The sequence below is a fragment of the Cyprinodon variegatus genome, unplaced genomic scaffold, assembly GCF_000732505.1.
Source record: "Cyprinodon variegatus isolate N-32 unplaced genomic scaffold, C_variegatus-1.0 Scaffold154, whole genome shotgun sequence".
NCBI lineage: Eukaryota > Metazoa > Chordata > Actinopteri > Cyprinodontiformes > Cyprinodontidae > Cyprinodon > Cyprinodon variegatus.
Window position 1 is genome coordinate 475,856 of NW_015150607.1, and position 17,254 is coordinate 493,109.

General features: G+C 36.4%; 1 protein-coding gene across 2 annotated transcripts in view; it reads right to left on the reverse strand.

The window, feature by feature from the left end:
- Positions 1-17,254, reverse strand: part of ptprn2 (protein tyrosine phosphatase, receptor type N2) — a 195,764-nt gene that overhangs the window by 26,131 nt on the left and 152,379 nt on the right. For both annotated transcript variants that reach the window (XM_015377467.1, XM_015377466.1), the window contains 4 exons: positions 11,717-11,932; positions 8,270-8,473; positions 1,584-1,731; positions 207-280 (listed from right to left, as the gene is read on the reverse strand). In XM_015377467.1, the coding sequence (XP_015232953.1) occupies positions 207-280; positions 1,584-1,731; positions 8,270-8,473; positions 11,717-11,932 (642 nt within the window). The remainder of the gene's footprint in view (positions 1-206; positions 281-1,583; positions 1,732-8,269; positions 8,474-11,716; positions 11,933-17,254) is intronic.

Below are 17,254 nucleotides of genomic sequence, written 5' to 3' on the forward strand. Positions count from 1 at the left end.
GGTAGACGTATTCCAAAAGACTGTGGTGACTGTGAATGTAGTGAATCTATGAAGGTTTAACTGAGATGCAAGCAAAACCCCAAATAATTGACAAATCCCTTTCCCTTTTTTATTATTATGGAATATTTTGTGATCTGTATACTATATTCAATTTGCAACAAGAAAAAAACTGAAATAAAAGGTGTACCTAAGTAAGCAATACTTACAATGGGGCTGGCATTGATGTAATCCGAGTTGCTGTGGTTATTCTCTGCTTTCAAGGTAATTCGAGAATGATCATCTGTAATGAAGATACATAATTCATCCATACGGGTTATAATGTGATTTCCTTCCTAAACAGTAATGGTGGACCATTTGAAAAGCAGCTCCAGATGAAAAATAAAGAACCTTTAGTTACAGACGACTTTCATCAGTGACACAAAAACACCCTGCTTGCAAATCTGTACATGGCTTTACCTGCAATAAAGCCTTCTTTAAACCTAACAAGGCTTAAAGTTTTAATCTGTAAAATCCTAAAAAAAAATTTAAAGATTTATTTTTCCAATGGAGATAAACCCACTTCTAATATGAGTTGAATATATTTTGAATCACTTTGAGAAATGACAAAATTTAAAAATAATCCGCTCATAGATCTGTCTTATCTTCATCAATGGGTGGCAGCCTTCATTAGTTTGTACGTTTAATTGTAAAGTGGAGTATAGCGACTCTAAAAAAATCCCTTTAGCTGACATGGCAACCCACTTAGAGCAGTACCCAGACCAAAATTGTAAAAGTATATATAAACATTTTGCATTTAAGATAAAAAATGTTATTTTGCATCAATATGCTCTATCCACAAATCCTTACATGGAAAAGTTTTGGTTTTAACTGCTTTAATTTTGTAAAATTATTATTTAAACAACATTTTTTTGTTTAAAATCAGCCAGTGATGCCTTTGCTTGCCAGGCTTGTACTTGTGACCAACTGTCGCTGCTGCTGCTTCTTACAGCATCCCAAAAACAGAATTTAACAAAACCTAATAAGGAGGATGTATGAGTTAAAGGAAGAACAGATTTCTAGGTGTGTTACCCTCACTACCATGGTAAAAATACTTTACTCTAAATGGATAAATACATATTTAAACATGTTTTGTTTTTTTGAGTAATGAGTACAATGTTATCAAAGACATTTAAGAAAAAATAGTTTTACTGAATAAAACATGGTTTAAAGACAAACTTAACTTATATTAACGGTCACTTGGGGTTATTTCTATAATTTTGATTTTGATTTACTCAATTCAATTAATCCAAGACAACTAAACCAAGACTTTGATGTTATTCTTTATTCTACTAAGAAGGAATTTATCGAGAGAATTTGATGCGTTTTGTTTGTCACAACCTAAAAATGATTGTTTACTGTGGAAGCACATTTTGTAACTAAAGTAGTGTTCTGGCCTGTTTATCAGTCTTCTTTAATGGTTCATCTGTTAAAAAAAAATCAATGCAATCCTATTTCTGACCATTCCACCTCCCCATCTTTGAAACAGCGGGAATGTTTCCACAAGGCAAAAGAAACCGAAAATGAAAAGATCTAAGGAGACTTACAAACAACAACGGCGTTAGCTCGGTTCTTCTTAGAGTTCTGCTCAATTTGGCCTACGCTGCAGGCACTGGGCTCGGCCTGGTAGGAGCACAACGCCTCCCACTCGCGCTCCAGACGGTTCTTGTTCTTCAAGTGGTCCTCCATGTAGGACTAAAGGGAAAATAGAGGGACCATTTTAAGTAAGAAATAGAATGAGAAGAAATCAGTTTCTACAAGCAGTTTCTGATGTTCTTTTATTATACCGGTATTTTATTCAGAAATGTAAAAAAAAAACAGTAAATTAACAATAAAATAGAAGATGACACAGTGTCATCCTGAGCTACTGAAACAAAGAGGAGGAATAAACTGATGATCAAAGTACTGAAGGGTGTGATAATATTGGGATATCGGTGCATGTGCGTTGACTATCCGCCCCCAACAGACACACAAACACTGACACAATTAGGACTCCTGAAAGGTTTGTCTGCTTTGGAAATACTTCAGGGGTGTTTCAATCACGTCCCTCACTGCTTGCACAGCCCCTGATAAGATTGTCTGCATTTAAGCCGTTGGTTGGAGAAGACAAAATTGAATTCGCTCTAGAGACAAAGATGGAACAAGAAAAAAGGGGGAGGGGTAAGTAGCAGTCTCAGTGTGAGTGTGTGTGTACATCCTGCTAAACCAGGGTAAGTCTTAGGGAGCTTAGAGTTTGTCCTGGCAAGGAGATTCTTATTTTTTTCTGTGTATCATGGCTCTCCTCCTGACGGGGGGGTTAGATGGTTTGGTCTGCTATTGTGTGAGAGAGAAGATTACAGACTCATAAACTGATGTCAGGGATCAGCTGGCTAATACAATGACAATGATACCCAGATGTGTCGCATTTTTATCCCGTATTAAAAAGCACCATATAGGTAGGCTGGGCAAAGAGGTGACATTCCGCTCTTAACATATCCTATTCATTCAGTCATTCATCCATGCTGTCAAGTGCAAAAAGAAAAAAAATCTCAGCCTGATAGTCACATCAGTTTCAAGAAGATTATCAGAGGAAAGGTTTTACAGCAGAATAATAGACTATTAACCTTTGACCAATCATGGTATTAAAGAATTTGGACTTTTTATGAGGTTTCTAGCCATTTATCAAGCTACAAATTATGTTTTTTACACATTCCTGACATAAAGTAATAAGTTTAGTAAGTTTGTTTGTATTTATATTCCACAATTATGGAACAATGTGATTCAATCATGCAATAGTGGGCTGTTTTACCATCATATAAACCCCCAGAAATCGACTGAGAATGACTGTTAAATCGACTGAACAGTATCAGGGACTGATATACTGTTAGTCCTAAATCCGTTGTGTTCACTGAGCACTAAATGCCCCATAACAGGAAGCCTAAACAACAGTCCTTGTTTTAGAGGTTTTTGGTTTGGGAACAAGACTTCAGTTCAATTCAGTTTATTTATATAGCGCCAATTCATAACACATGTCCTCTCAAGGCACTTTACAGTTCTTAATAGACTTAATTTGCTATTTTCAGTATTAATGGGGAGTTTCAAATGACATAATCAGAAGCGAGAAAACTGTAAGGACCTACTGGAAAGGAAACTTAATAATCTATCATCGAGTAACTGTTCATTTAGGGTATTTAACACACAGGGATACATCATCAACAAAAGGGGGCTAAACGATAACAACAAATTCACCCCCGTGCAGTTTAATATTTTATCATACTGGATCTGGAAACTGAGTGTGTAATTTTACTAGAAACACACGCAAAGAGAGAATTAGTAAGTCTAATCTTGTTTAACATGCTAATTGCTAATGTAAGACACAAAAGATGGTTAAAAAGGTCCAATCTGTAGTCATGGTGTTTTTGTTTGCAACTAAAGTAAAACCAAGAGATAGTGCAGAGCTGTGATACCCCAGCAGCGAAAAGGAGAGACAATATAACCACCAGACTGATTTGTAATGGAGTGTAAGGCATATCTAATTGTGAAAACTTATGCCACATAATTTGGAGAATGCTTCTGCATTTATTAATTTTAAATGAAGTGGATAGAGACAACTCTGTTCCTCTTTGGAAAAGTGGCTTTGTTCTAATTTATCACTATACTTTTGTTTCAACAGTTTAATTTTCATATTATCTATAATTTGGCATTTGACATTACACGCAACTTAATTTGATACAGACAGGTCAGCTATTTACGAAAATGATCGGATACGAGCCAAAAAGTCACTTACTGATGAATGCTTCTTTAGCATTTTAACACATTTAGATTGACTCTTTTTAGCATTCCGTAATGCTCAGATTTCTAAGGTCTGGACTGAGGTTTCCTACAATGTATGCAAAATTGATTAAAGCACAGTGTGAGCTGTCATACAATATGTTTGTAAAAACAATGACTGTATGGCACCTTAGCCTTAATCAGAGAAAGTCCAGTAATAAGTAAGGTCAAAAAAAAAAAAAAGGCTAGGCTTTCACTGTGAATCATTAATATTTCAATTTTAATAGTAACAGTTGCAAGTTTACATATGCTGAGTTATGGACACAGAGTATGAGTCTTTCCAGGAAAGGACAGCATGCCATTATGGCCACTTGACAGAGCCTGTCACCACTGCGCTCTACCCTACACAAGTACTCTGCACACCAACCTGACAGCATCCCACCTCCCCCCATAGCGACCAACATCTTGTACTCTGTGCATCCACTGAATTGCATCTATTCAAACTAGAGCCGCCAAATCGATTGCATTTCAAATTCATAATTTTTTTGCAAGCTTAATGGGATGCAGCTAGCAGAGCCCCCTTATAGAGCCCTCCCTTCTTTTTTATTTCTTTTTTTTTTTTTTTAGGAGGGAGGCAGTGGACCGTGGCATATTCCAGAGACAGGGTAACGAAGGCTCGGTGAATAGTGGGATGTGTGGGGGGGATTATGTCTGCCAATCAGAGGGCTGGGGATGGGAGGCCTGTGTGTGTCAGGGAAACAATGTCTAATCCTTCCTAAGCAGCGGTCTCCTCGGCAGCAGAGGGATGAAATTGGGATGAAGGCACGACCAGACACAACAGGTAACACATCCCTGTCGAATTAAATTGCTGCTAGCAGTTTGGGCTGGGGCTTTATGGTTTGATAAGCAGCTGTGAGACGCGTGGAAAAAAGGAGGCATTAATGTGCAGAGTGATTTTTGTGCAACAAATAGCAAAACAAAAGAGGTCTTAAATGAGAGAACAAATTGTGTTTTTGCCAAGGAACTACATTTAAAAACATTGAAGGCAGAACATTTTGTTTTCCTGAATTTATCATTTTGAAAAAAGCAAAAGAGCCAAGAACAAGTTCTATATTTTTTTATAACAGCTACAGTGGATTAAAGAATTTACATGTTCATATCTTTTCATGTTACAATGTCAAAACCACAGATGTTGACGTATTTCATTTGGGCTTTAAATGTGGTAAACTAGAAGAGTATAACACAAATTGTGAAATGGAACATAAAGAAAAGGTTTTAAAAAGGTTAAATCTGAAAACTTTGGTGCACATTTGGACTCAGCCACTCAAAACAGAACTAACCCCTAAAACCAGCAAGTCACTGGGGGATGCCTCGACCAGATTTGCACATTGAAAAAAAAAAGTTTGATGATAATTCTTCCCAAAAATCCTTAAGTCTGACAGCAGACCCTAAACAGTATATAATTTAAGTGGCCCATTTAAGCACATGACTTTACTTTCATCATAATCTATCCCACTGTAGCTTTTGGCTGTTTAGTTTAGTTTATTTGTCCCACTGAAAGTTAGGTATGTTTTCTCTACTCATCTTTCCATAAATTCAAACCAGCATGTGTATCCCTGCTAAAGAAAACCATTCCCATAGCATAATGCTCTCATTGCCATTTGTCACCATGTAGATGCCATGTTCATTTCGGAGTACAGCATTAGCTTTCTGCCACACATAGGCTTTTACATGTTGGCTAGTATAATCTTAGTCTCATTTGACCCAACACTGTTTCAAATGTCTCTAAAACTTTATCTCTGCATTGTACTGTGTTCATTTGACTTCATGATGGTGTTTGTTTATCAATGTTCTCTAATAAAAATCTAAAGCCTTTAGATTAAATCAGAATTTTGAGAGAACTTACACTACTAGATGATTTATGCAGGAAATTGGTGCCTCTCAGTTTTATTCAGAGGGAATAATAGGTTTTACATTTTTATATGAACTTTTTTTCCTCAGGACCATGTGGAATTTGCTTTCACTTCATGATTATGTGCTACTTTGTGATTATCTTTCCAACACAGCTCTAATAAAATACAGACCCATTTGGTGTTTTAATGTGAAGAAATATGTAAAATAAAAAATCCAGCAAAAAGGTTTAAGGGAAATTTATATTTTTGCATTATGCCATAAGAGGAGCAAAAAAAAAAAGCAACTCAAGCCTGTTTCTCCACAAGTTTGGTCTACTGCACTGTCCGTGGTGCTGAAACAGCCTTACGCTGCAGAAATACAGCCAAGCGCTGCTTTCTATTATCATTTTCCAATATTTTTAACCACTCAGAAAATAAAAAGTGCAGGTTACAGCACCAAAAAGCAGCTGAAACAGACAAAAGGAAAGAAGATGCAAATTGTCAGACACCAGAGGTGAGTCGAAGCATCAAATGGAAAAAAAACGACACACCCAGCAGATGAGTCAGCAGATTCAATTTCAATTCTGAAGTTTGAAGTCGTTATGCAAGTTTCAAGGTGGGCAGTGCAAAATTTATCCTGAAAACCTTAGAAAGCGTGTGTATGAGAGTGAAGTGATCTGGTCCAAAAAATAAAACAAAGCAAAAGAACAACAACATAAAAACACCCTGGTAAGCTTTGGAGAGCTTAGTATTCATCATCTAGCTCTGCACGATGTGAGAGGAGACGAGAGCAGAGATGAGAGGGGAAATATAGGTCTGAGATCAGCGATAACAAGGCAATCTCACACATGGTTTCACGTTAAGATGATGGCAGAATTTCAAAGAAGAGCCTCCTCTATAGGACAACTCCATGTCAATCACAGCATGGAGAGAGCAACAAAGGTCCCAGTAGGTATTTTTTTATTTTTTTTTTACCATTTCTATATTCTAATGCCTGCACTGCTGCAGCGAAGAAACGAGGCTTAATAATAACCACAGCTACTAGAAATGATTCACTGCGGCTCCTTTTGTTATTTGTGCAGCTAAATGCTTTTCTATTGTCAGTGTTTTCAAAGGGGGCTTCACAAACAAGCCTTGACAAGTGCAACAAAACCCATCTATTACCACCAAATACGAGGCATTACTCAGATTCCCTCTCATTCATTACAGCCTCCCAGTATAAAAGCCAGACATGCAGTGTGATGAATGCTCTCTCCATTAATGGAAACACTGCGAGGCATCTATCCATCTCTCTTTTTACTTTTTTTCTTTTTTCAAATGAAAGTTGGGGGACAAATTAAAAACTACCCTCTGTGCAGTTGTGAGACCATTCTTAATAAGTAGAAAACAGGAACAAAATATGTAAAAATGAACACATTATTTTTTCAAAGCTAAAAAAAAAAAAACCTCAGATATGAACTGGTATTTAATTTTCTGTCATAGTCATCACAGGAGACAATGTCTGGTTTAAGCTGCAACACCATGGGGGCAAACATGAGCGGTGGAAGAAATTACAGGGAGGTAAGCAGCAGGATGGTGTGTTAAATGTAAAAAAAAAAAAAGATAAGGTAACTTGGTAGAAGGAAGCAATGGATAAAATGGTGAGATAAAAACAGTATGAAGAGGAAAGACAGAATAACCAAAACAGGGTCCTTCAGGTAGCAAGGTAAGAGTGGATATAAAGTGTAAAAATAAGGTACAAATGCATTTTAGAAACAAAATAAGAAAAATTCAAGATTTCACCAATGGATTTGCAGCATGTTCAGCTAAATAACATCAGGATATAATTTTAAATAATCTATCACTACAAGACACAGACTTTTAAAGTGTTTAAAAAAATTATTAAAAACATACAATATGAGCAATTTAACTGCTTTTATTTAAAACAAAAAATAGAATAAAATTCCTGTTATACAGAAAAAAGTAGTCATCATATGAATGTAATTTTAAACATATCTAAATACACCTATGTAAGCAAACTGCATTTTCAAACAGTATAGACACCTTTTTTTAAATGTAGCTTTAAAAGTAAACATACTTATAGCTCAGATTGTACACCTTTTGACCATTCTGCTCTGCACAGACTAAGACCACCACCTAAGTTTTGCAATTAGTCAAGCTATCTGCTCAAGTAGTTAGAACATATAATAATTAAAATGGTTGAAAAAGCAAATTTAGAATCTTAGTAAGAACTGATGCTGGAAAGCAGTCCATAGTTGTCCAGTGTTTCTCTATGACCACATGCAGACTACCTTTCTGTTAGATGTTGATAGATTGGTGCAAAGTAAATGATTGATGAACTCAGCTGGGATGCTTTAGGTGGATCACTGGCACTATATGATCTGTTCAGCTTTTCTGTGTTGTGGTGGAACTGAACTGTGTGTGATTTCAATCTGACTGAATGATTGAATTCCATTGGAATGAATTGGACTAATTAGTTTTGTCTTTAATTATATTTGATTGAAATAGTATGTTCCAGGTTTGAAAAGAGCCAAGAGTTTGTTGCACTGTTTTTATCCAATAAACCCTCACTGGGATGTTCTCAACCTTACCAGTATCATATGACCTGTTGAGATGTCCATGTTGGACGGCACCGGCTCTTCGCACCAGGAGGAGGTGCTGCTGCGCGTCGATGGGCTGGCTGCAGGGCCATCGCTGAACTGGGATGACACACTATTGAGGCGTGAGTGGCGCAGGGTCTCGGGCCGCTCCACACGCTCCGACGTCCTGATCGCCATGCGCTGGCGACACAGCTCCTGTGGAGGGATTAAAGAATGTGACTTTGAGGGACTGAATAATCAATAATGCTTTTTAATTTTTCCCACCCCGTCTCTCTGACTCCTTGCAAGCTGTCATGTATTTTATATCCCTGTCATACACGTAACAATTGCTGATGTATTTTTCATGCTTATCCTCTTGCTGTAAGGAGCTGACTTCTATAAATGCACCTCGTGAGATCCTGTATCCCTGCTTACTTGTCTGTAGATTAATGGCTTATCCCAGTGGATTATAAAGATTATACTAATTATGTCAAAAATACATGAGCTGAGGAAGCCCACGCCTTTACAGGAATAAATGCTGCACCTTCATGCCACACAATTACTCTTTCTGTTTCGCTCATTTTTATGGAGTGGAGTGTGTTTACATTTCAAATTTCCTTTACTATTATTGCGTAAAAAATGACTATTTAGACGCCTACTCATTAATCATTGACAGATACTGTAGAAAATCCAAACATCGGTCAAATTCTATCTCATAGAAGCTTTTACTTTCCATCCTAATTCCTAAAAATCATAATTTTTTGGGAGGGCTGTATAAAGAGATTTAAAAAAGCAGGCTGATTGCAAGTTGGAAAATAAATAACAGTATATGATAAGGAGTATAACTAGTTAGCCATTTTAGTATTTTGGTAGGGTATGAAGGACAAAAAAGCACATGATATAAATAAATGAATTAACTAACTGTTTAACAGCAAAATCTTACTTTAATTCAGGGAATTAAGAACTTAATTCTAGGATGTCATCCATGTGAACAAGTCTTTTTTTCTTTTTTAAATCAAACTATCCAAGACATTTCTGCAAATAATGCACTCCCATGTATCCTTTATACAGAGTCTCTACAGAGTTATACGTAAGTGACAGTGTGCAGCATCTAAGCCTGCATTCTATGTAGCGGCACACTACTGTAGACTGAGGATATGAAACTGAAGACAAAAATATTTCAGTTAGATAGAGAAAAGCTCCAAATGACTCACTTTTTGTCAAAAATATACTAAAAGGTTTTTAAAAGTCTTACAAGCTTGTTATCTGCTTTCTGATTTATGCTTTAAAAACAGTATAATATCTGCATATTCACAGGTGGGGCTAGAGGAGAGGTGTTCTAATCAGGATGGCACACTAAAACTAAAAATCAAAGCAGTAATTGTTAAGCTTTACAGCTACTGTCATCTTTAGAGCAGTGGCTTGTAAAGAAATTTGAAATGGACATATATTTTTTGTCCTTTAAGCTCATCCTGCTCTTTCTTAAATTCAAAATCACATGAAAAATATATTTCAAATGTTTAACACTTCATGTTTTATCTTGCACTCCCTGCCTTTCTTTAGCTGCACCACAGCAGAGATGCAAATATAAAAAAAACAAACCAAACTAATGCTTTATTTTGATTAATATCTGAATATTTCTTGTAAAAATCTGCACACCTTTCCTAATGACTCAGCTCTTTTCCCATCATGCCTTGGTGCAAACATTAGCTCCCTGTAGCACAGAATCATAAAACTGTGTGCAGTCTTCCAGCATTGTTTTCCCCCTGCTTCTTTCCCCGAGCTGTGATCTCATTTGATATTTGCATTTTGAATTCATAATCTGAGAAGCCCACCGTGTTTGACTTTTTCTGAGGAGGCGAAACGGCTCCCTTTCTCTCCACAAAATTAATTTTCACACCCAATTAATAATGAAGAGGACAGCGCAACTAGACAAAAAAGCCTCATGAAAGTGTATGCTATCTCTTGATGAATCGCAGTGATATTTCCCTTTAGAGCACAGGCCCCTCCTCCTCCTAAGCTCCTGGTCTTGGATCAGCTTTTCCACCATCAGACTTTAATGATTACAGCCATCAAACAGTGCCCAGGGCCCTGGCCTTGGGGCAGCGTCCAGGTCCACCTCATAACTCATCCCACCTCTCAGTGTCTCTGCTAAAGCACCAGTGGAGCTGACATTTTTTTTTTTTTTTCGTATCAGAAGGAAAAAAAGAAGAAGCAAGCAGTCGGTGCCAGGGGAAAGAAAAAGAGGAGCACAGGTCATAGGATTACAGGTTCACTACTGGCCACTCTTTTGAGCACTAATAAGAAGTAAAAAAGACAAGGTCATAAGCAGGATTGCTGCACATGACCAATTTTAAATCTTCAACAATTATATTGCATATAAATAAATCTGTTGATTATTTGATTATTAATCAGAGCAAAGATTTTTAACAGAATAAAACCAGGTTAAACTAAATTTTTTTCCACTTCTAGTTCAGGTTAAAGCATATTTATGGATGAAAAAGTTTTTTTTTTTTATCTTAAAAGCCAAATATTAATAAATATTTTTCCAATTTTGCTTTAAATATTCCTCATTAGAAGTTTCTCTGTCGGCTAAAGACATGATTTAGATTCTCTATAATTCAGTGAACGATTAATTGATTACAAAATCGATTAATCTGATTAATGATTTCAGCCCTAATATATACACATATGAATTTATAGTTCGTGGATAAATAACTGATAACAATCCAAACACTGCAAACATATGCATCATTAATACTATTACATTTCTACCTACCTACTGAGGATTATATTTATTTTATTCTTAGATTGGACTCCAATTAAATCAAATGAAGGATTAATTTTTAGAACATATTGTGAAGCTTGAGCAACCCTGAAAAATCTTTCTAAAAACCAGCATGGAAATCCACACCAACATAGCATCAGGTAGTGAAGCTCAAATTTTATAATTGTGAGGCAGAGCGTGATTTCCCATCTGGGGTCGGGAATGTTAACATGTTCTCAGTGCAGCCCTGCAGAAGCCTGATAAAACATTGAAAATGTTAACTCGACATGCGGATAAATGTGTTCCAAGTGGCACGCTGGGCACAGCTGAGCCCCAACCCTGGTAAAATCAATACTGAGCAGGCTGCCTGCTGCTTTGGAGGAACAGTGGGAATAGGTCAGGTTGGAGACATGTTTCCTATCCTATGTGTGCATATTCACGTACACACACTTCTCATCATAAAGGTAAGCAGACTTATTGGACGGAAATCCAGAACTGTCCTCAGAACATTAACCACCACTTAAGCTCATCTCAAAGGCAGATTCAGCCACACATTTCCAAACGCATGCTTATAAACCAGCTAAATAATTGGGTGTATATTAACAGAGCATGTTTTCCACCAATGACACAGAACAAGCTGGTTATTCTGGCCTTTGGTTGGCTGGCGGCTCACAGAGGGGGCTGGGACTAACCTGATAGGCTGTTGTAGCGTCATGGTTGGTGTCAGTCCCTAAGCTTGCCAGCTTCTCCTTCATGTGGAGGTGTGAGCGCTGGCGGACGCAGAAGAAGGTGGCGGACACGGTCAGCGCCACCAGGATGAAGAGCATGCAGAGGACGGAGAGCAGCAGGAACTGGCCGGACTCCACCCTGGTCTCCTTCACTACAGGGATTTGGGTCAGGCTGCCTCTCTGGATGACAGACAGAAAGAACACACCATCAGAGCAGTAAACCATGCTACTGAGTTGTTTTCTACACGATGTGGTCACATCTTCTCCTTTTCAACTGGAAGCTTGTGCTGACTTAAAAACATACAGAATCTGCATGTAGAGCCACCGACTGGTCCTTCTAATTAAGGATCCCTGATAGTTGCCTCATTATGTGCATTCAGGCTCAGTCAGTCCCCATTACCAACCTCTGCCCACTGCTGTCTCCTGTCTGAGGACTACAGATATTTACAACCCTATTTAGTGCTGGCATGAGAAAGCCTGGCACAGTGCAGCTGCAGGATGCTGGGATACCAAAAGCTTGTGCCTAATTAGCTCCTCTGGTCCTGAGTTGGCTGGATTAGGCTTTGGTCAAAGCAGCACTGAAGGGACACGCAGGTAGCCTAAAGTGCAATAAACAGCATCAGACTAAAAAATAGATTTTACAAAATCTTCAGACACATACAGGCAAAAGGACATATTTGTTTGAGCTATTAGATATCTTTTAATATTTTTACTATCCTTAGTAAGTAATCAATTACGTAAACTATGTGTTTAAACTATACAGACAAAGATCCGGCTTTTCCTGACAAGTATTGAGTTGGTTTTCTATGAGTCTGCCAAGGTCTGCAACAGGGTCAGGGGGGCTAGATCAAACAAAAACCTGTGTTTCAGGTTGTATGATATAGTCAGTAATAGATGAGGTTTTTTTATGAGTATAATAATCCAATAATTTCAATGTCAGATTAAAATCTTTAGCCATTTGATTGGTTCAGCTTTTATTGTCACTATAAATTCACACTAGGGGTTTATTAGCCAACAATAGCTAATAGTAATTTCAGCTTAACTCCAGTTTATCTTTAACATATAGCTATACACAGTTATGCTGGAAGGAAAAACTGAAAAATCACCAACAACAAATTAAACAATAAAATAAAACAACATTGCTTATTTTGCATAATTGCAACAGAAAATTTAATGTTCACTTAAAGAGGAGCTGGCCTGAAACATAAGCAAAGTAAGCATCTGGTAGGTGTCCCCCAGCATCTGGGACATTGAACATTGAATAAAGATGTTCAAAAGCTTTTTTTCTTACTTTACTTTGTATATAACTAACTTTAAATACCACAATTACAATATAATCACACAATGCAATTGGTTTGAATGTGCAAGTAGCATTGGATTTAAAGTGAATTGGTTTACATGAATATAAAACTGTATTTGATTCTATATGACTGCATATGATTTGGACCCATAGGTATTGTTTTTTTTTGGATGATATTTGTAGCAATTTGTTATATTATACAAAAAAAAACAACAACAACTAACAGCTGTTCTTGGCGAGGAAGCAAGTTTAAATTAAACAAAAAATTTTCGAATAGGATAAATATGGCCACACAGAAAATAACATTTATCAAATAATTATTAAATGCAAAAATAATTGCATAATAGTAAAAGTTGTTTATTTAAGCAGCTAAATGTTATTGCTACATCTTTTTTTTTTTTTTAAATCAAAATGAATAATAATGAGAGAAAAAAATCCACAGAATTTGTAGAATGGTGCAGAATGTATTTTTTTATTTTAAAGAAAAAAAAAAATAGTATATAAATAATAGTTCAATGAATTTTGATGGGCCCAAAATATATAAATGTTTACTTTTGGTTATGATGCCAAGGTTGACACAATCAAACAAAACAGAGATGGAGCTCAGGCAAAACAAAAACTAGAGGACCTGCGTTACAGAACTGAGAAATGGTTTCTTTATGGTGTTTCATATCAATGGTTAGCATTAGCATTAGAGGACCTGGCAACCAACTAGTAAACATGACATGAGTGTGGGCGAGGGCGCCCCTTGCGGGCCAGAAGGAGTTTAACTTCTTAACTTTAAAGAAGAAAAATGGTGGAATTATTTTTTTTTTGGTCCAAAAAAAGAAGCAATAACAAAAGAATGACATTATTGGACAGAAGGTATTAACTAGGCTTTAACTAGGGTATAGGTAATATATACAAGGGTTTAAAATGAGCAGGGCCAACCCAAGACATCATAAACCTTAACTTCTACATACTGTAGTAACTTCCAGGCTGTTAGGGGGCGCTGATGATTTCTAACAGGGATTTTAAAAAACTCTTATTGCATATGTAAATTAGGAACCATCTTTCAAATGTTGATTTGAAGGTTTAAAGAGGCAGTATGGATTTCCATTTGGAAGGACATGTTCAAATAACTTTTGATTTTATAGTATTTTGTCGGTGATGTCATTGAAAATATAATTGTACTTTGAAACAGAATTAAATTAACATCTGAAAAACAATTTTTATTACTAAAATTACAAAAAAAGAAACAAAAAATATTCCTAAGTTCTTGGTTCTATATGTATGTTAATTAGTTATTTTTGAATCCAATAGTTTGTCGTTCATTAATAATTTCAGCAGTTTGTGTCTAAGCTGTCGTCACAATTAATAATTTTGCTCATTATCACAGGCAACTAAACTGTTTGCTCATTCCCAACTTCCCCCAATCTCTCAACAGAACTTATCTTCTTTTTTTTTACATACAGACATGTCAACATGTAATGTGTTTTTAGAAGCATAATTTTTTGGAATCTAATTAAAATAAAATAAAGACAAGGAATGGTTGTTTAGAAAAAAGAATACATAATAATCCTTTATTTCATTTTATTTTTTGTAGAATTCAAAAATATATAAAAAAAAAATCATAACATATTTCTTTGTGCTATGGTTCTTCAAATAAATATATCAACTTCTTTTAAATTCTGAATAAGCTGGTTAGACCAAGGATCAAGGAAACCTAGAAATCAGTTTTGGCTTGGAAAATTTGGCTGGGTGCATCATACAATCTTGTGCAGACTCCAAACCAAAGATAAAAAAAATCGAGACCGATTTTCTTCACTGATTGCGAAGTGTCCTGTCAAACCTGATTTCAAAACAGGGAAGATGCAATTTCCCCTAAACACTTTCCTCCCCATAAATCATCCTTACTGTCTGTGAGATTGACGTGGAAAACTAGGTTTCTGCAAAAAACAAAAAAAGAAAAAAAAAGAGACTCTGCACACATTTTTTATCTAATGTAATCGGCTGCAGCAGCTATACATCTGGCAAAAGGGCAATATCAATAAACAGTCCACACATACATCAGAAGGCTCCTAATTGTCTGAATGAAATATTGAAAGATTGATAGGCAGTGGTGAATCTAAAAAAGAAAAAAACACATGGAGGAGCTTTGACATTTAGCCTGAATGGGGTCTAATAGGCATGCTGAAGGATTGCTCCAACTTTTTATCATATCCAAAAATGAGAAACTTTTTCCTCAGACCAGTACCAAACCGGTCTGACCTTGTGGCTGATAATTGCCAGTGAGGTTTAGCATCACGGCTTTGTTCGATGTGTTGGGCCTGACAGTGTTTGCTTTTGATTGCAAAAGCTGTGGTTCCGGCATGTAGTTTCAATCAAGGATTAAGAGGCTGCAAAACAACAGAGATGTTCAAAGAGAGCCTATTACAGAGTAGAGAAATGGCCTCTGTCCAAAGGATTGGCTGTCTCAGTGAGCAGATGAACAGCAGTGTTTTAGGGTTTTTTTTTTCTATTAGCACACATTTTGACCGTACCACATTTTAAAAATTAACAATATCTTGAAACAAATTAAATCCCATTAGAGTGCTGGAAAGCCGTTTGCCAGCACTTTAGAGGTTGAAGTGTTTTTTAAGATTGAAATTTATTTTCTTCTCTAAAAATACCCCCCTCACTGGTACAATCTCCTAGGTTAGTCTTAAAAAATATGAACCTTGAAAAGATGGAAAAGCATCCCCACTGTGGGAGCAAACAGTATTGAAATTCAGAGGAACTATTTAAAAAACCAGTTTGAAGGCGGTAATAGTAGAAAACCGGAGGGAGAGACAGACATGGGGGAAAAGAAGATGAAAAATCATAAAAAGAGGTTGGAATTAACCATCATGGGCCATTTCATCCTTAGCTTTTTGACATACTTAACAGTTTTTGTAAATACATAACATAAAATAAAATGTTCCACAAAAAAGCAGAATTGAATAGACATAAATGGGTTTTCACAAATGTTTTTAGAAAAGAAAATGCATCCTGGACTATTAAATTATTATTTAAACAGGTCTGTTCTTCAGTTTGAATTTAATTTTCAATTTTTAGAAAATCCCAAAATTATAATCCAAGTGATTTCATTTTAATCCCCATATATGATAAGTATAACGGTAAAAAAAAAAAAAAAAAAAAAAAAAAGTTCCCTGTTTCAATAGGAACCTCTCCCTCTGTTTCTACCATCTATTGAAGTTGCCCCTGTGGAGAATGAGCCAATATGAGAAGAAGACAAGGGGGCAGATGGATTTCGGAGCACTGGATTATTCAAATGATAAAGAGGAAGGTCAGTGAGAGAAGAATTACAAAAAGTCTTAAAATCAAGCTGAATATCAGAAATTGCCACACAATTATTCCACATCTTAAAGTCAGGGCTTGCTATATCTAAATAAAATTATTGCAGTTTAATAAAAGCGAATTTATGAGACAAAGTCTAATTTCTTTAGGAATGCTCTATTAACTTACAAAAAAAATATATATATATGGCAAAACATTGAGATAATAGTGAGGTGAGGGCGTGTGGTCTGATTTTGATGTGAAATATATATATAAAAAATCTAACATTTATTTCAAATGAAGCATAGGATGCATTTCCTATCATAAACACATCACAAGTTTTTTTTCTAATTTGCAAACTTTCTGAAACTGCTGCTGGGCGCTAATGAGGCTCAACCTGCAGAAACTTTGCATCCAGATGTGCACATCAGCACACTTTCAAATCCAAAAATCCATACTTTTTTCATTAAATATATGCTTGCTGGAGGGAAGGGGGTGAAGTATCAAATAAAACAAAAACATACAAACTAGAACGAAAAATAAAGTACAAATAGGGAAAATAAATCATGGGAAAAAAAAAAAAAAAAAAACAGTAATCGCTCGTGGCTTTTACGCATCAGGACCGACAGTAGATATTGGCTGTTTCTTTATTTTTTCCCGGATAGATAATTACCCATATCCATGCTGAGCGGGTTGACGCTGCGTCTCCGTATTTCCAAGGAGCCGCTGAGGTTCGCCGCAGCTCCGACCAGCGTTTGTGCGCGACCCAGGTCGGTGCGCTTCACCAAAACCTTCCCTCCGCCGGAGGGTCCCATCATTCGTGCGTCCCCTCCCTCAAAAGAGCGCGGCTTCACTTCAACACGTATAGTCGAAAAAAATAATGGATACAAAAAAAAAAAAAAAAA